Source organism: Poecilia reticulata, chromosome 22 (genome assembly GCF_904066995.2).
Source record: "Poecilia reticulata chromosome 22, P_reticulata-male-v2, whole genome shotgun sequence".
NCBI lineage: Eukaryota > Metazoa > Chordata > Actinopteri > Cyprinodontiformes > Poeciliidae > Poecilia > Poecilia reticulata.
In genome coordinates, this window is record NC_088851.1 from 11,316,643 (window position 1) to 11,331,460 (window position 14,818).

A 14,818-nucleotide genomic window follows, 5' to 3' on the forward strand; every position below is an offset into this window, starting at 1 on the left:
CCAGCTTCTCCAAATTGCTCCCCAAACTTCTGACTAATGAAGTAAGCAAATCAAACAGCTATCTCGTGAAATTTGTTGGCATTTAAAAAATATGAATAATAATTTAAAAAAGATGTTTAGTCTGATTTATTGTCAGACGGTGAGGAAAAAAAACTGTATATGTAAAAAGATATATTGATTGTATCTGTTTGTCTAACGACTATCCAATCTTTAAAAAATATAAATAAATAAAAACAATAAAAAAAACATCCTCAATAGGATCAGCTAAAATAAAATGTAAAAACAACAACAACAAAAACAGAGAATTTGTTGCTTCCCTGCAGAGGGGGAAAAAATATCGGTAAAAAAACAAAACAAAACAAAAACAAAAAACAGCTGCGTTCCCTAAAATATCACTACATGACCTTGCTACGTTTCCAAATCAGCCTCCACATCAAATGCGCAGCGTAAAGAGCCCAGTGGAAAATGATCCTGTCTCCCTGCTCTAACGTGGATCCACAAAGTTGTAGGCCATGTTGTTGTGTCTCTCCCATTGTCCGCGTCCCCCTCCCCGCTGCACGTCCCTCTGCTCCACGACCTCCCCCTCCGCTTTACGTTCCAGACTCGTGATTGGCGGAGACGCCGGGGGTTTTTGTCGTCACAGCCCCAGCGCCCATTCATCAGCGGACTTGGGCGTTGTACTCCGCATCTCATTTGCGGCGGGGCCAATTTCTCCCCATCTACAAACTCTGCTCTAGGAAAAAAAAAAAAAAAAAAAAAAAACCGGATTTCTTTTGCGCCTTCGTTACATTTTCTCCCCCCCAAGTGCTCATTACTCTCATTGCGGTCTCATTTTTTTTATTTTGGATTTCAGGCTTATTTCTCCGTTTGTTTCGCGCAAAGAAGGCAAAGCGGCGTGCCTTAAATTTTGTTTCGGGAGGAAGCTTGCGGTCTTTGTTCATTCATTTGATCGGTTGGGTTCCTTTGTTGGAACAAAAAGCATGGGAGCGCAAATCTCCAAAACCGCTGGAAAAGACGAAGCCGCGGTGGAAAAGCCCGCAGAAGGAGCAGCTGTTGCGTCGAAGGCAAACGGACAGGTAAATAAGCCTTCTTGCATTATTAAATTCTTAATTGCCCACACGGAATTTCGCCTCAATTTAGCAATGTGTTGCGTCAATGGCGTGCTCCATGTTCCCCCGTAGCGCATCCCCACGCTCACCGGCATTCAGGGAAAGTGGCCACATGCGCTTATATTCTCCATGCTGCTGTTTGGTTATTTTACAAAACCGTTCCAGAACCGGAATTTAATCGGGATGCTTTTTAATTGGTTCTAAAAGTCATCGCCCTATGCAGCTTTGAACGCGTTTTGATTTTTTGTCTTTTCTTTAAATGTGCAGAAGTCAGGTTTGTTAAGAGTTGGAGGTTTTGCGTAGTTTGAGTGGATAATTTAAAGTCTGGCTTTTCTGTTTTTGTGGGACTGTGTGCAGCAGGGGTTTGTGGTCGCCCCTCACCGTGGCATGGCCATTTTAAAAAACGGTACCACGCCTTTGTTGCCAGGTTCAAGAAAAGAAACGTGTTTTTGCATAAGTGAACCTCATAGACTTAATAAATTCTAATAGCATTAAGGTTGAAATGTATGGAGCGCTCAAAGATTTGGTTAATGCATATCGATTTAGCTGGTTTATGGTAGAAATTTTATTTATTTATTTTTTTATCTCAAATTCCTATGTTGTTTCTACAGACTGAACGCCCTCTAGTGGGGTCCCGGCTTTATTGCAGTTTAAAAACCCGAGCCTACTGCTAAAAGCCAGACATGTGTCGTCATTCTCCTAGTAACAGATGTCTATGCAATTTTCTTTTTCTTTTGGTGGGCACTGTGGGTAGTTTCTTTTGAATACTTCTAGTTTTGGAATTTGGTTTCAATCCAACGGTGTTCAAGATTTTTACAAAGAGGTTTTCTGGTATCTTCACTAACATCAATACAGTCTAAAATACTCTTAAATAACGCAATGATTTGGACCTTTTTGACTTCTTTCTAGGAGAACGGCCACGCCAAGACCAACGGAGATGCCTCTCCTGCTGCAGAGGATGCCAACAAAGCCGACGTGCAGGCCAATGGAAGCACTCCCACTGAGGAGGTGCCAAAAGAAGAAGGTGAGAAAATAGAGGACGCCGAGGCCCAAGGAGACAAGGAGGCATCCACCACAAACGGGGAGACCTCTGCCAAGCCAGAGGAAGGTACCCCGTCCACCAGCGAGGACGGCAAGCAGAAGAAAAAGCGGTTCTCCTTCAAGAAGCCCTCCTTCAAGCTCAGTGGCTTCTCCTTCAAAAAGACCAAGAAGGAGTCCGAAGAGGCAACCGAGGAGGGGGCGGCAGCTGCGGCAGAACCGACCGAAGGCGAGAAGTCCACCGAGGCCCCCGCAGAGGAGACCGAGCCGGCTGAGGCGAGCGGAGGGGAAGTCAAGGAGACTGCAGCCGAAGAGGTGAAGGCGGAGGAGCCGAAGGCAGAGCAAGCAGCCGAAGGAGAAGAGAAGCCGGCCAAAGTTTCTCCAACTGAGCCAGAGACGGCAGCCAGTCCGGAGGCCGCCGCTGCCGCTGAGTAAACCCCCCCCACCCCCTCGCTGAACGACGCACCGGAATGAAGGAGACGATGTAGCCTGTCTGAAGGAACACGAGGACTTGTCTAAAACCAGGGAATTTGTTTTTCTTTTTGTTAATTTTCTCTTTTCATTTCTTTTGTTTGTTTTGTATATGTTTACTACTCTGCAACCATCTCATCCATAATGACTGCAAAGTCCAGAGCAGTGATGGACAGGAGGTGCAGCAGAGAGTGATGCTCCTCGCTGCTTTTTGGTGCTTGCATTTGTAACATGGGTGAGTGTGATAGTGCAAAATGTGAGTGGATTTTTTTTTACGTTTTTTTTTTTTTTTTTTTAAGGTAATACCATCACAACATTACTGAATCTTTTTTTTTTCCATATATTTAATCAAAGTATTTGGTGCTGGGCAATTGGATGTAGCAGCTCAAGCTGTCTCTGCAAGATCTGACACATTGTGATATTTAAAGGGGAGGTCCTTAAGCGAGTCTTAAGTTGTCATTGCAGTGTACAGTTGTTTACAACTCTCTAAGCTCAACGCTCCTGTGAACACGAACCATTCCTGAAATAGATTTAGCCGTCAAAACGATGATTGGTGCTCACCACTTTCCATTAGATACCACTGTTTCAAAATTCTGTAGTAATGCACGTTGTATAGACTTTGATATTACTGGTTTTATGGCTGAGATGTACCTAATGACTGAAGTTTTTAACTGATTACCCATTGTAAATGAAGTTTTTCTTTTGTCTTTTTCTTTTCTTTTTTTTCACCATTTGTAAGATTGAATAAAATTGGGAGATGTTTTAAGCAGACTTTTGCATTAAGCTGTGATGACTACAACACCACTCTGAATCCACAAGTCAAAAGCACACAAAGTCAGGATTTTAGACGCTGTCCTCTACCGGCTTCTCTTTCTGTATATAACGAGGCTCACATTTTTTTCAGTATGGAATGTAACATTGCCTGCAAAAACTGGTAACAAGGTGTTGAGTTTGTTTCCTGTGAATTCTGAAGAATAAAGCGATGAAGTGTGAATTGGCACTGTGAGCTTTTCTTTTTCACATAATGCACTACAGAGAACGTAGGGGTGGAGGGTGAGGGGTGGGAGGCCCTCGGCAACAACCTGAATGGACATTAACATTTACTCAACTGCTCCCTCTTGTGGACGCCTTAAGACTTGTAGGGAGATTTTATTTGGAACATTTAAACAGCTTCAAATCTAATGTAGTTAAGCAAACACAATTATTGACTTTTCTAAGCTAGTCAATGTGGTTGCTACACAAGTACTTTGACTTTAATTGGAATTTTATTTAATTTTTACTTTTAAGTAACATGCTGGTTCATAATTAGTTAAACTGTGAAAGTGAAATGTGATTTTACAGAGTTAACACTTAAATTCCCAGTAATCAAACTAAATTGACTAAAATTCTAACAACTTAGAATTTTTTACATTTTTGAAAGTATTTATTCTCTGTATCAAATTGGTTAAATTCTTTTCACACTAGGTACCTTTTTATTGAACAGGAAATGAGATGGAGAAGACATTCATTAATTAGCCTATGACTGGGAATCAAACCCAGGACTACAATCTCTGCTCAAGTTCCAAAAATGGTGAAATAGCCATGCACTATCTGCAAATGGAGAAGAATCTGGCTGGGGTTGACTGAGAAAAAACTGGTTTAAGTCACATGATTTAAGTAGGTAGAAGCTCACATAATGAACAAAGACAAAAACCACAAAACTTCACAAATTCCACTAATTTATGGTCTAACCTAGCCTGGCCATTGCCTTCCCGGGCAATTCCTCTTGAAAACAATTCTCGCTTTCAGCACAGTGGGCTTTCTCCCTTTGACTCGGATTGTCTCCGGTTGATTTTTGACCAGGCCAATCAGCAAACAGAGAAGTTGAGAACAATGACTTCCATTTTCTGTGCTGTTTTAGAACTGTAGTCTGACTGCAGTTGTCACAACAGCACCGAAGGAAGTGAACGAAGCTGTTCAGTCCGCGTCGGCCTCGCTTCCAAATATTGAATTAGCATTAACAGCCTCCTCGTTCTGACCGGTACTTCTCTCTTCACAGAGGAGGATAGTTGCTTACAGCTCAGGCAATTTCCGGTAAGCTTCTTATCGTCAAACTGGTGCATTTACATCCATCACAGGCAAACATTAGAGTTTGGATAAAATTTAAATCTCAACACAGGTCATGTCTCCAGAAAGCAATTGTTTCTGAGAGTCCAGATCCTTTGGATGAAGCATTGTGTGGTACAACGGGTTGGTTTTTACCAGGCTAGGTCTAAGCTAATTCTGATCCCTAATATTTCCCTCAATCTGTGTGGGAATAGAAACGGGAAGGAGGAATTCAAAGGTCTTATAACTACCTGGATTCACCAGCTTTTGGCTCCAGAACCACCAGGGATTGCTGTTGTTGTTTTCAGGGAACCAACTTTGGACATCTGAATCCCTGTGGTGTCACAGTCGGCTTTGGTCCCAACAGCGGTTTTGCCTGTCACAGGTCACACCTAAAAACAGGCTTTCAGAATTGTGTGACACTGAAAGAATGTCACTAAGTGACCTTTAGCAAACACATAAAAAAAGACAAAACAAAACAAATAAAAATTGTCACGAACATTAAACACAATTAGATTCCATCCTATTCCACTCCGTTTTTTTTTAAATATAAAAGACATTTTAAAAACACCCAAAGCACATATTTACCCAAAGTGCCAAACAGTAGGGACAGATAAAACCAATAATAAAAAATAAAAACATTAAAAACAGTGTAAGATGTACTAAAAACAAACAAACAAACAAACAAAAAAACAACAGAATTATGAAACAGAAAACAACTAACCAACTTACGTGTCAAAAGCCACTGAAGGGGTGCAGGGGTAAAGGGGCAAACCTTATACAGAAGCCTTTGCCACATGTCGTCCCCCTCTCTCATAACCAACTTTCCTTTCTGTCCACTGTTCAATAAAGGTCAAAACAAAACAAAAAACACTGAAAACAAGTGCTTTTAAGAGAGACATAGATAAAACCAGAGAAGAAGCTTGCCTAATATTCAAATTGTTTCACAATCTTAGAGCCACAACAGAAAAGGCCCGATCTCCTCTGACCTTCAGCCTGGTTTTTGGTACCAAAACAGTCACAGTTATAAAGCGCGCTCACGATTCATCAACGTTAAATCTCTTTTAAATCTTTTTTTTAAAAGTTATTCTAACAAGGCAGGATGTAAAGAACTTTCTTCCAAAGAACCAAAGATAAGATGAGCTTTTAAGTCGACTGCCTCAGTTAAGAAGCTCAGGCTGCTTGTTTAGTTTTGGCACTGTGCTCAGGCAAAGCTAGATACTTTAAGTGAAGAGCACATTAAAGGATAATTTAAATTAATAATTTAAGTTGGGGAAAAAGTGTTAGTGAATCTGAGGCATTTTTTATACACTACAATACAAATGCAAATCTCTTAGAAATCCTATCGTGTGGTGTATGGGATCTACCGGCTAATAACAAACTATTATGCTTGATTACAGTTTAAATTATTTTTAATGGCTTCTGTTTAATGGCCGTATGGCTTCTGTTTAATGACCTTCAAAATTAGGGCTTGGTGTGTGTGGAAGGCATTCGAAGTTGGCTAGAAACTATATTCACAGCAGGCAACTGACACATTGGTATTCTTCCTACCAAACCTCAAACCCTGTAAAAACACCCGACTTATTTTAAAAGTTTAGAAGACTGCCACAGACTTCTCCAGGGTGGTTTTCACAGTCCACAACTGTGTCCATGTACACTGCGAACCATCTATTTGCTTTGCACCCAGTTCTACTCTGTGTTGCAGCTCTGGCCACCACAAGAAGGGCGTGCTTTACACATAATATTTCTATTTCTGCTTCCTGGTTTTCTCGTTCAGCTCGGTTAAGTTGGTGAGGTATTTGTTGCCCGGTTTAGACCCCTAGCGTGCCTCACCGCTGAAATATCTCATCACGCCCATACATCATCCTCCATCCTGGAAGCTGCTATTTCTCTTCTTTTATTCTAAAAAAAAACCAAAACACACATGAATATTTTTGAGATGTCAGGTGAAAGCAGAAGTCCTTTTGGTTAATTGAGTCAACACAGGAAGTGGTGCATCTACGTTTCCGTCTGTCCGTCTTTATCCTCCAAGCCAATGGTGTCTTTGAGTGTCACAGCCGGTGGATGGCAACCCTCAGCAGTCTCTTTAAAGCAGCTCTTCCACTCCGCTCTCTCTGCCCGGGGCCTCTCACCTAACCACTGTCTCGCCCTCTCACCAAAGAAAGATCAAACAGCTGCTGCCTTACCAAACAACCTTCCCTGCTCCCTTATTCCACACCCTAACTATTTTTAGGTCAACACTCACTGGTAAAGCTGCTTTTTTTGAAGCTTTAAGCGACAGAGTCGAAAACCTTGAGATAAGGTTTAAAGCCAGTCTGCACTTTATTAGGATTCAGATTTTAATTTTGCTTATTGTATTGTTCACTTCTACATGTCCAAAAATGAACTTTTGTTGCACACTGCTGTCTTAAAATTATTCTACCTGTTCATAAAAACATATTTAACATAGATAACACTTTGTAAATGTACATTTTTAATGATTATAGCCTGATACAGATGTGAAGCAAAGCCAGACACAAGTCGCAGCTTCCGCTAACAAATAATAACAAACTTCCTGTGGAAAAAGGCCTGTAATATTTATCCATTTGTGGCCTACAAGCACCTATTTTAAAATCTTCCAAAAGCTTGACCATTAAGTCTTTCAGGACTTTCTCTGAAAATGTGGACATTGAGATGCGCTTGGGATTGTTGTTCTCCTTGAAGGGCCAACAAATCCCAAGCTTCAGCTTTTTTACAGGCAGCAGGACATTTTCTCCCAGGATTTCCAGGATGCTTAAGTGAATCATCCTGGATTGATGTAAGGCCTCCACTCACTGCAGGCCTCTAGAGTTAGGAAGCAAAACAACCCAAAAGCATCACTAAACCCGAAAAGTCCCAGTTTGATTTATTCTCTCACAGAACAAAATCACCAAACAAATTTGGCTTACTAGTACGTTCCACCTGTGAGAAAATTATACACAACTCTTTGGTTCAATAGTTGTGTATGTCTTGGCATGGATAAAAATACAAACAACATTAGTTTTTTTGTTTTAATATGTGTTTTTGGTGCATGAACAGTTTTGAAATTTGCCAAAAAACCTAACTTGGTGAGGGTTTTCTATAAATTATTTCAGATGCAGCTAGTAGCTTGAGGAAGCCAATCAAACAGAGTTTATGTTCTCCTAATTCTTACATGCTTAATCCATATCACAATAAATATAAACAAAGCATACATTTGTTAGTAGTCAAGTTGTTTGGGGACAATTATATGTGCATTGATCATATTTCTTAAAAACAGATTTGATGAGATATGCACATGCCTTTCACTGCAGTGCTAATCATTAAATCACTTAAAGGAATGCAGAGGACCTCCACTGCATACAGGGTGAGGCTGCATATTTATGCTGCACACTTGTGATCTTTGATCCTTCACACAGCTCTAAATCAAGAACCGTCACGCGTCGGCAACAGAAATAACCATGAAGGCCAGGGATAACTTGGGAAATCTTTAACAAACAGTAAAATTCACAGTTATATGACCCATAATTCCCTTTAAAGCTTTTTCATATGTACTTAGAGTGGAGTGAGTTGAAATGCAAATTAGTCTTCCATATCTATTATATTGTAAATATGACATTCTCTTTTTAGAAGGTTGTCAGCACAGAAGCTGTCCTGAGTCATTTACCCACTGCAGACCTTGCAAAAATTTTCACACACTTGAAACCGCTTCAGCTTATTTTCACATCAAAACCAAATCCTTCAATGAATTTCATTGTGATTTAGGTGGTAAACAAATACCTGATTCCACAAAAGTGTAAAGTGGAAGAAAGCTGAATGCAAATGTTAAAAATATGATGTGTATTTGTTGTTAGCCCCCTTTACTCCTAATCCTGCACCTAAATTAGATCCAATGCAAAGAGCCTGTCATCAGAAGTTGATTCTAAACTGTGATTCTTGCTTGGTGTCATTAAAAGATTGAAGTTTGGTGAAACAAAACATGTTGCAAAGTGAATAACCCTTTAAAGTGGCCTCAGTGGTGTGTGTGAAGGAACTGTGCACAACAATCACAGCTAGGTATCTCATCCTCATGCCTGTTTCCAGGTTGTTCACATGCTGCAGCCGGAAAGATATTCTCTTCTTCAACCAGCATTTGGCACACATCAACCAATGTGTTTGCATTTGTCAATCTGGCACAAACAGCACATTCCAACCTATGTCACAAGTGTTCAATGGGGAGACCATCCCACTCTCACCCCTCCATGAATCTGGTGGTAGTCTCTGATGTTTTAGATGAGGTTTGGTCCCTCAGCGTGAAGAAAAGGTTTTGCCACTGGTTGTGGAGTCTTATCTTGAAGTCTGAATTGAGGCTGATTCTAGTTTTTCCACTTAGGGAAATGTACATCGTGATTACAATTTTCTGTATATTTACCATATTAATAGTGTTTTACTGAAGGTTTTAGTAGACATAAATAATATTTATTAAGCGAAATGCTGCCATAAAAATGAGTCTGAGGCAAAAGATTCAGTAAGACGTTATTTATTTTTGGTCTCGTTTTACATGACACAATGCATGTCAAGGGTTATAACAATGTTGCTGCAGAAACAGTTTGTGTTTAGAAACAAAAGTCAATTTGATCACCATATTTCACAATATATTCAAGTCACATTTAGTCACAAACATGTTGTGCAGAGAAGAATTAATGTACTTTGATAAGATTGTTGTTCCCTTTCATGCCCAAAGAAAAAAAAAGAAAAAAAAAAGATTGTACAAAAACAAAAAAGACAGACATTAAGTTCAAAGACATCAGTTTAAGACAGTATAAAAGGAGCAGTGTGTGGAAAAAAAATTACAAATTTTAGACACAACACAGTTATAACACCTCGATTTCACATGCTGTTTACATTACAAAACATCACTGGAACATTGTGTATTGCTTTCTCCCTCCTTAAATCAACTGTTTTCATAAATTAGTTTTCCTTCTTTTAAGCACCCATTTCTTGTAGTTTTCAAGTTAAGATGCTACTATTCCTCAGGAAGGTTTCACTGCCTGTCTGTTGGGTTGCGGTAAATGAACAGGGAGTTTTACTTTGAGAAATAGATTGCAAAATTAGTTGGTTGGCTTTTTGGAAACTTCTGCGCCAACGTATCACGTTGAGGCAATGAGGAATCCAGAGAAAGAGCAGTGGACATTCTCTGCAGCAAAGACACCGTTGGCCTCTTCGTCAGGGATCTGGACGTAGACTGTGTCCTGCTCATCGAGCAAGAGGACAGCGCTACCAGACATCTGGTCCAGGAAACCCTTGTTGTACTCATCATAAGTGAACATGATTGGCTGGCCGTTCTTGTACAGGGCCACCAGGGCATGAGCTCCATTGACATGGATGCTGTAGGAGAAGTAGTAAACTCCAGGAACCTGGCAGGTGAAGATGCCTGACTCAGGGTCATAGTGATTCTCAGCATTGTAAACAATCTGGTCAAACTTGATGGGAGTGCCAGCAGCAGGGTAGGGAGTGGCCAGAACTGCAGTGAATGCAGACATGGGGGACTTGACCATAACCTCACTCAGTCCCATGCCCTTCTCGAAGACAACCTCACCAGGAGGTCCAGGGGGGCCAGGAGGGCCAGCGGGGCCGGGCTCTCCATCAGCTCCGGGCTCACCGGGTTGACCAGCAGGACCCTGAGGTCCAGAAACACCCTTTGCAGCCAAACCAGCAGGACCAGGAGGTCCAGGGAGACCTGGGTGTCCCTTAGCGCCAGTAGCACCAGAGGGTCCTTGTGGTCCAGTAGGTCCTCTGGGACCTGGAGATCCATCAGATCCAGAGGCACCTGGCTCACCAGGGCGACCAGTGTGTCCTTTGGGTCCAGCAGGCCCTGGGATACCTGGAGCACCTGGGGTACCTGGGGCACCGCCATCACCTTTGTCACCTGCAGGTCCAGTGGCCCCTCTGGGTCCAGGAGGACCAGCTGCCCCTGGATAACCTTGCTTGCCTTGGAAACCCTGTGCTCCCTGATCTCCCTTGTGTCCTTTAGGTCCCTGAGGTCCAGATGGACCTGTGTCACCTTTAAGACCAGTGGGACCAGTGGCTCCAGGGAAACCTCTTTCACCTTGAGGTCCAGCTGGACCCATTGAGCCAGTGACACCAGTAGCCCCAGTATAACCTGTTGGGCCCTGCTCTCCCTTTGCACCTGTGGCACCTGGGCTACCTGGGGCTCCTCTCTCTCCCTTCTCACCATTTGCACCTGGCTTTCCATATCCTGGAACTCCAGGGGCACCAGGAGCTCCAGCAGGTCCCTGATGACCCTTAGGCCCAACAGAGCCAGGCAAACCGGGGGCACCATTCTCACCTGATTTACCTGGAAGACCTACACCTGGGGCACCAGTGTGTCCTTTGGGTCCCTGTGGTCCCATGGGGCCAGTGGCACCATCTCTACCTGGGCTACCTGACTTTCCTGGCTCACCATTGGCACCTGGTTTGCCTGGCCTTCCGATTCCGGGTGCACCGGTTGCTCCAGTTGGACCCATAGGTCCCTGAGGTCCTGTTTCACCTTGAGGTCCAGGAGCTCCAATCCCTCTATCACCCTTAGACCCAGGAAGTCCAGGAATACCTGGATGTCCTTTCAAACCAGGCTCTCCTCTTGGTCCCATTGCTCCAGGAAGGCCAGAAGGTCCCGGTTTGCCAGTTGCAGACAGACCAGCAGGTCCTGGGCTTCCAGGAGAGCCAGGAACTCCCCTTGGTCCCTGAAGGCCAGTGGCTCCGGTGTCTCCTCTCTCACCAGGTGCTCCAGGGATGCCAGGTTTGCCAGGTCCACCTGGAGTTCCAGGTTTGCCAGCGATGGAGCGGCCAGGCTGTCCAGGAGGTCCAGGGGGCCCTTGAGGTCCAGAATAACCTACGCCATCCTGACCTGGGGGGCCAGCTGGGCCTTGAGGTCCCTCGGGGCCAGGCTCACCTGGAGGACCAGGCTCACCTGCCACTGATACCACTGTGAGAGAGAAAGAGGGATCATCATGAGTACCAAAACCAAAACAGTCAAAAACCATTGAATTGGGTTGTGTTGAGTCACCATTATGGATGTTCAAACAAACAAACAAACAAAATATATAAAATGTTTGGTTCATGTTCTCAACTGGTCCCATTCAGTGACATGATTTTAATATATTACATTTGTGTTGGAATGTAACTGATTGAAATTCATTTTAAAATGGAGCTATTAGAAGAGTTCTTGATCCAACTTTCACAAAAATAAAGTGCAAATAAATCCATCTAAAAGACATAATAGGTTTTATATCTGATTGGGTCTAAATGAGATGCACTCGTTCTATTCTTTCCCATTGTGGTCACGTGTTTAAGTGAAAACATCCCTCTCTCTCTCTCTCTCTCTCTCTCTCTCTCTCTCTCTCTCACTCTCTCTCTCCTCAGCTTTCTCTCTCTTTTTCTTGCTCTCCCTGCGATACTCTCTGGCTAATTCTGGCCCAGTTTGGATAAAGCAAAACCAGATGTCTTGAGTTTTGTGTTAAGCAGGCACACCCAGGCAAAAACCATACCACTGGCTCACTGGGCTCTAATTGCCTGTGTCGAAACCAAAAATAATCTACAAACAGCTCATTTCTGGACATAAAAACAGGGGGTGTTTACTCGCAGAAATGCAACATGGAATATTTGCAGTGCCTTTTTGGAAAGACCTAAAAATATATAAATATATAAACATTTATATTTTAAGGTGGTGGACTTGTTTTGTGTTTGTTTCTTTGTGACTAGTCTGGAAAACTCATCAGATCCTATTCTCGGCTTGCAACCATACATAGGAAGCTAGATTCTATCGTTCATGTAAAGATGCAGCAATCTCGCAAAAAACAAACAAAAAAACAAAAAAAAACCCATAAAAATGATGTATATATATATATATATATATATATATATATATATATATATATATATATATATATATATGTTATAAGTGCAGTTTTATAACTTTGCATTTTGTCAAAACATTTTATGTTTAAATGCTAAGGGGAACTTCTATACATAGATCTCTAAAAAACATAAAATTAAACAATAACCAAAAAAACTAACCAAAAAAAAAAAAACTGTTAAAAAAGTATCAGACTCTGCAGCCTCCAGAAGCAGAAAACAGTCTGACTCTGCACCGACTGAGCAGGTTTGTCATTCTACATCTAAACAGAGACGATGAGTGGAGAGAGGCAGGTCCACTGCCGCAGCCAATCAGAGCGCGGCACTGCCGCTCGGCAGAGTGGAGTTCAGTTTTTAAAAATCCTACACAGCTGTGATCAGCATCTGCCTGCCTGCCTGTGTGCATCAGTCATATGAAACCGGCTAATTTCTTCAAGATTCAAGGTGTCACGAACTCCGGCTCAGGTAAAAATGACTTCTGTATTGAAGAAATGCTGATTATCTTGCTTAGTTTTTCCATTTGAAAAAAAAAAAACAAACAAAAACCTGAAAAGCCCACAGCTCGTGTACAAGGTTGCATTTTGCTCACCGTGGCTCTTAACATTCATGGGCACCACTTTCTTCACCACGTAGCCCTTTCCAGTGGCTGCTGCAGAGGCCACAATGAGGAGGAGGATGCTTGCCACTCGTAGGTCCATCTTGCAAGCTCAAACCTGCGGGGAAAAAGAAGAAGATTGTCAGTGCAAGTGTCCCTCAGGTAAATCTTTCTAGCATCACTTGCTATCATGTCCTACAGAGATTTGTTCTAACACTGAGGCTGCAAATCGGCATCTGAACCTCAGCGGGATGCACACAAGAAGTCTGTTAGCAGGATCTTCTGAATATTGCCAGTGAAGCATCCCGAAGTACTACTTGTTTCTCCATTGAGCCGAGGCCTGGAGAAAGCCTGGATCTCGGCTATTGCTTCTCCACAGAAAGAAACACTCAGAGTGGAAGAGGAAGGTCGAACATACCGGCATCCAAAGGAGAAGAAACCCAAATCTCTTCTGCACCAGAGAGCTCCTGGTGCCACTGTATATCCTTAGGGTAGGAGCACAACTGAGGATATGCTGGCCTCCAGTACAATGATGTGGGTATTTATACCATATCTGCCCCTCACATCATTAAAAAAAACTCACCAAAAAGCACCTCCCTCCTTAGAGCTAGGGTGTAATTAGCAGACAGATCTTCCCAAAGCGGGCATGTCACGTCAGAGTGCCTCCATGTCTTGAATATCCAGACACATGATTATCACATTTTCTTCTGTCTTCCCTCTTCTTGAAATAAAATCTTGATAAATGAAAATTGTATTGAGGAATTTAAAGAATAATTTGATGCCATTTAGTTCCTGTATTTGTCATCGATTGGCCTGATTGCTGGTGGGCTTCTGTAGACCTTCATTTCCTCAGATTTATTACTTTTCTACTTTATCTAATTCTTTTAAGGATTATAAACTTATTGTGATTACTTATTTATTACAGTGACTATTTATTATTTTTAAGATTTCTTTAGCTATTTAATTAGTTTTTCAATATGTTTCCTATGATCAGTCCTTCCAGCTATTACATAAATGTTGTGTCTATTTTGTGTTTACTTTCCACATTCATATATTGACATATGAAATGATACAGGGTTATGTATGAGCAGTAAATATGCCTCTATTTACTGCATATTTACTGGAAAGAAAGTTCTTTTCTCTCTTTCCTCCTTTTCTTCTCACTAAAGTTGCATTTTATTTTGCTAACCCCAAAAAGAGAAAAAATATAACCACTTTATGCAATACTTTATTTGAAAAACTGGTTGTCTATAATGTTTGTATTCAGGAAACAAAGTTCATACATAACACTTTCTGAAAATGGGTCAGTTTATACCAACATGAAGCTTGCTGGGAGGATTTGATAAAGACATTACAAACTGTATAAATCATGGGTTTGACAACTAGGATCAATTGAAATGTATGTATGTATGATTGAATTAAAATTTTATTTATTTTTTTGCTAAAAAGAAAAATCACAACAACATTTGTTGTGAATTGGCGCAATAGAAACTAACTAAAGTGAATTGAAGTCATGATTTGTTAGGGAGGAGAGTTATCTGGACTTTTTTGAATGAGTTAAAATATTTAAAGGACTAACATAGGACAACATTGAAAGGGACAAACGTGTTACTTAAACTTTAATATCCAC

General features: G+C 41.7%; 2 protein-coding genes and 1 long non-coding RNA gene across 3 annotated transcripts; 1 reads left to right on the plus strand and 2 right to left on the minus strand.

The window, feature by feature from the left end:
- The first annotated feature begins 698 nt into the window (after positions 1-698).
- marcksb (myristoylated alanine-rich protein kinase C substrate b) lies at positions 699-3,612 on the plus strand. Its single transcript, XM_008399761.3, has 2 exons — positions 699-1,076; positions 2,019-3,612. The coding sequence occupies exons 1-2, from the start codon at positions 981-983 to the stop codon at positions 2,580-2,582; spliced, it is 660 nt and encodes a 219-aa protein (XP_008397983.2). The 5' UTR covers positions 699-980; the 3' UTR covers positions 2,583-3,612.
- LOC145549987 (uncharacterized) lies at positions 2,714-6,944 on the minus strand. Its single transcript, XR_014085799.1, has 2 exons — positions 6,537-6,944; positions 2,714-5,542 (listed from the first exon to the last, which is right to left on the minus strand). It is a non-coding gene; the product is annotated as an uncharacterized LOC145549987 (long non-coding RNA).
- A 2,259-nt stretch (positions 6,945-9,203) lies between these two features.
- col10a1a (collagen, type X, alpha 1a) lies at positions 9,204-13,730 on the minus strand. Its single transcript, XM_008399762.2, has 3 exons — positions 13,607-13,730; positions 13,183-13,306; positions 9,204-11,664 (listed from the first exon to the last, which is right to left on the minus strand). Exons 2-3 carry the CDS (start codon positions 13,289-13,291, stop codon positions 9,830-9,832), a joined length of 1,944 nt encoding a protein of 647 aa, XP_008397984.1. The 5' UTR covers positions 13,292-13,306; positions 13,607-13,730; the 3' UTR covers positions 9,204-9,829.
- Between the last annotated feature and the right edge of the window lie 1,088 nt (positions 13,731-14,818).

Bases quoted from the DNA above. Each gene is read 5' to 3' on its own strand.
- marcksb (XM_008399761.3), top strand. From the start codon at position 981: ATGGGAGCGCAAATCTCCAAAACCGCTGGAAAAGACGAAGCCGCGGTG. The intron at 1,077-2,018 runs GTAAATAAGCCT...ACTTCTTTCTAG, and splicing joins CGTCGAAGGCAAACGGACAG to GAGAACGGCCACGCCAAGAC.
- col10a1a (XM_008399762.2), bottom strand. From the start codon at position 13,291: ATGGACCTACGAGTGGCAAGCATCCTCCTCCTCATTGTGGCCTCTGCA. The intron at 11,665-13,182 runs GTGAGCAAAATG...TCTCTCTCACAG, and splicing joins CATGAATGTTAAGAGCCACG to TGGTATCAGTGGCAGGTGAG.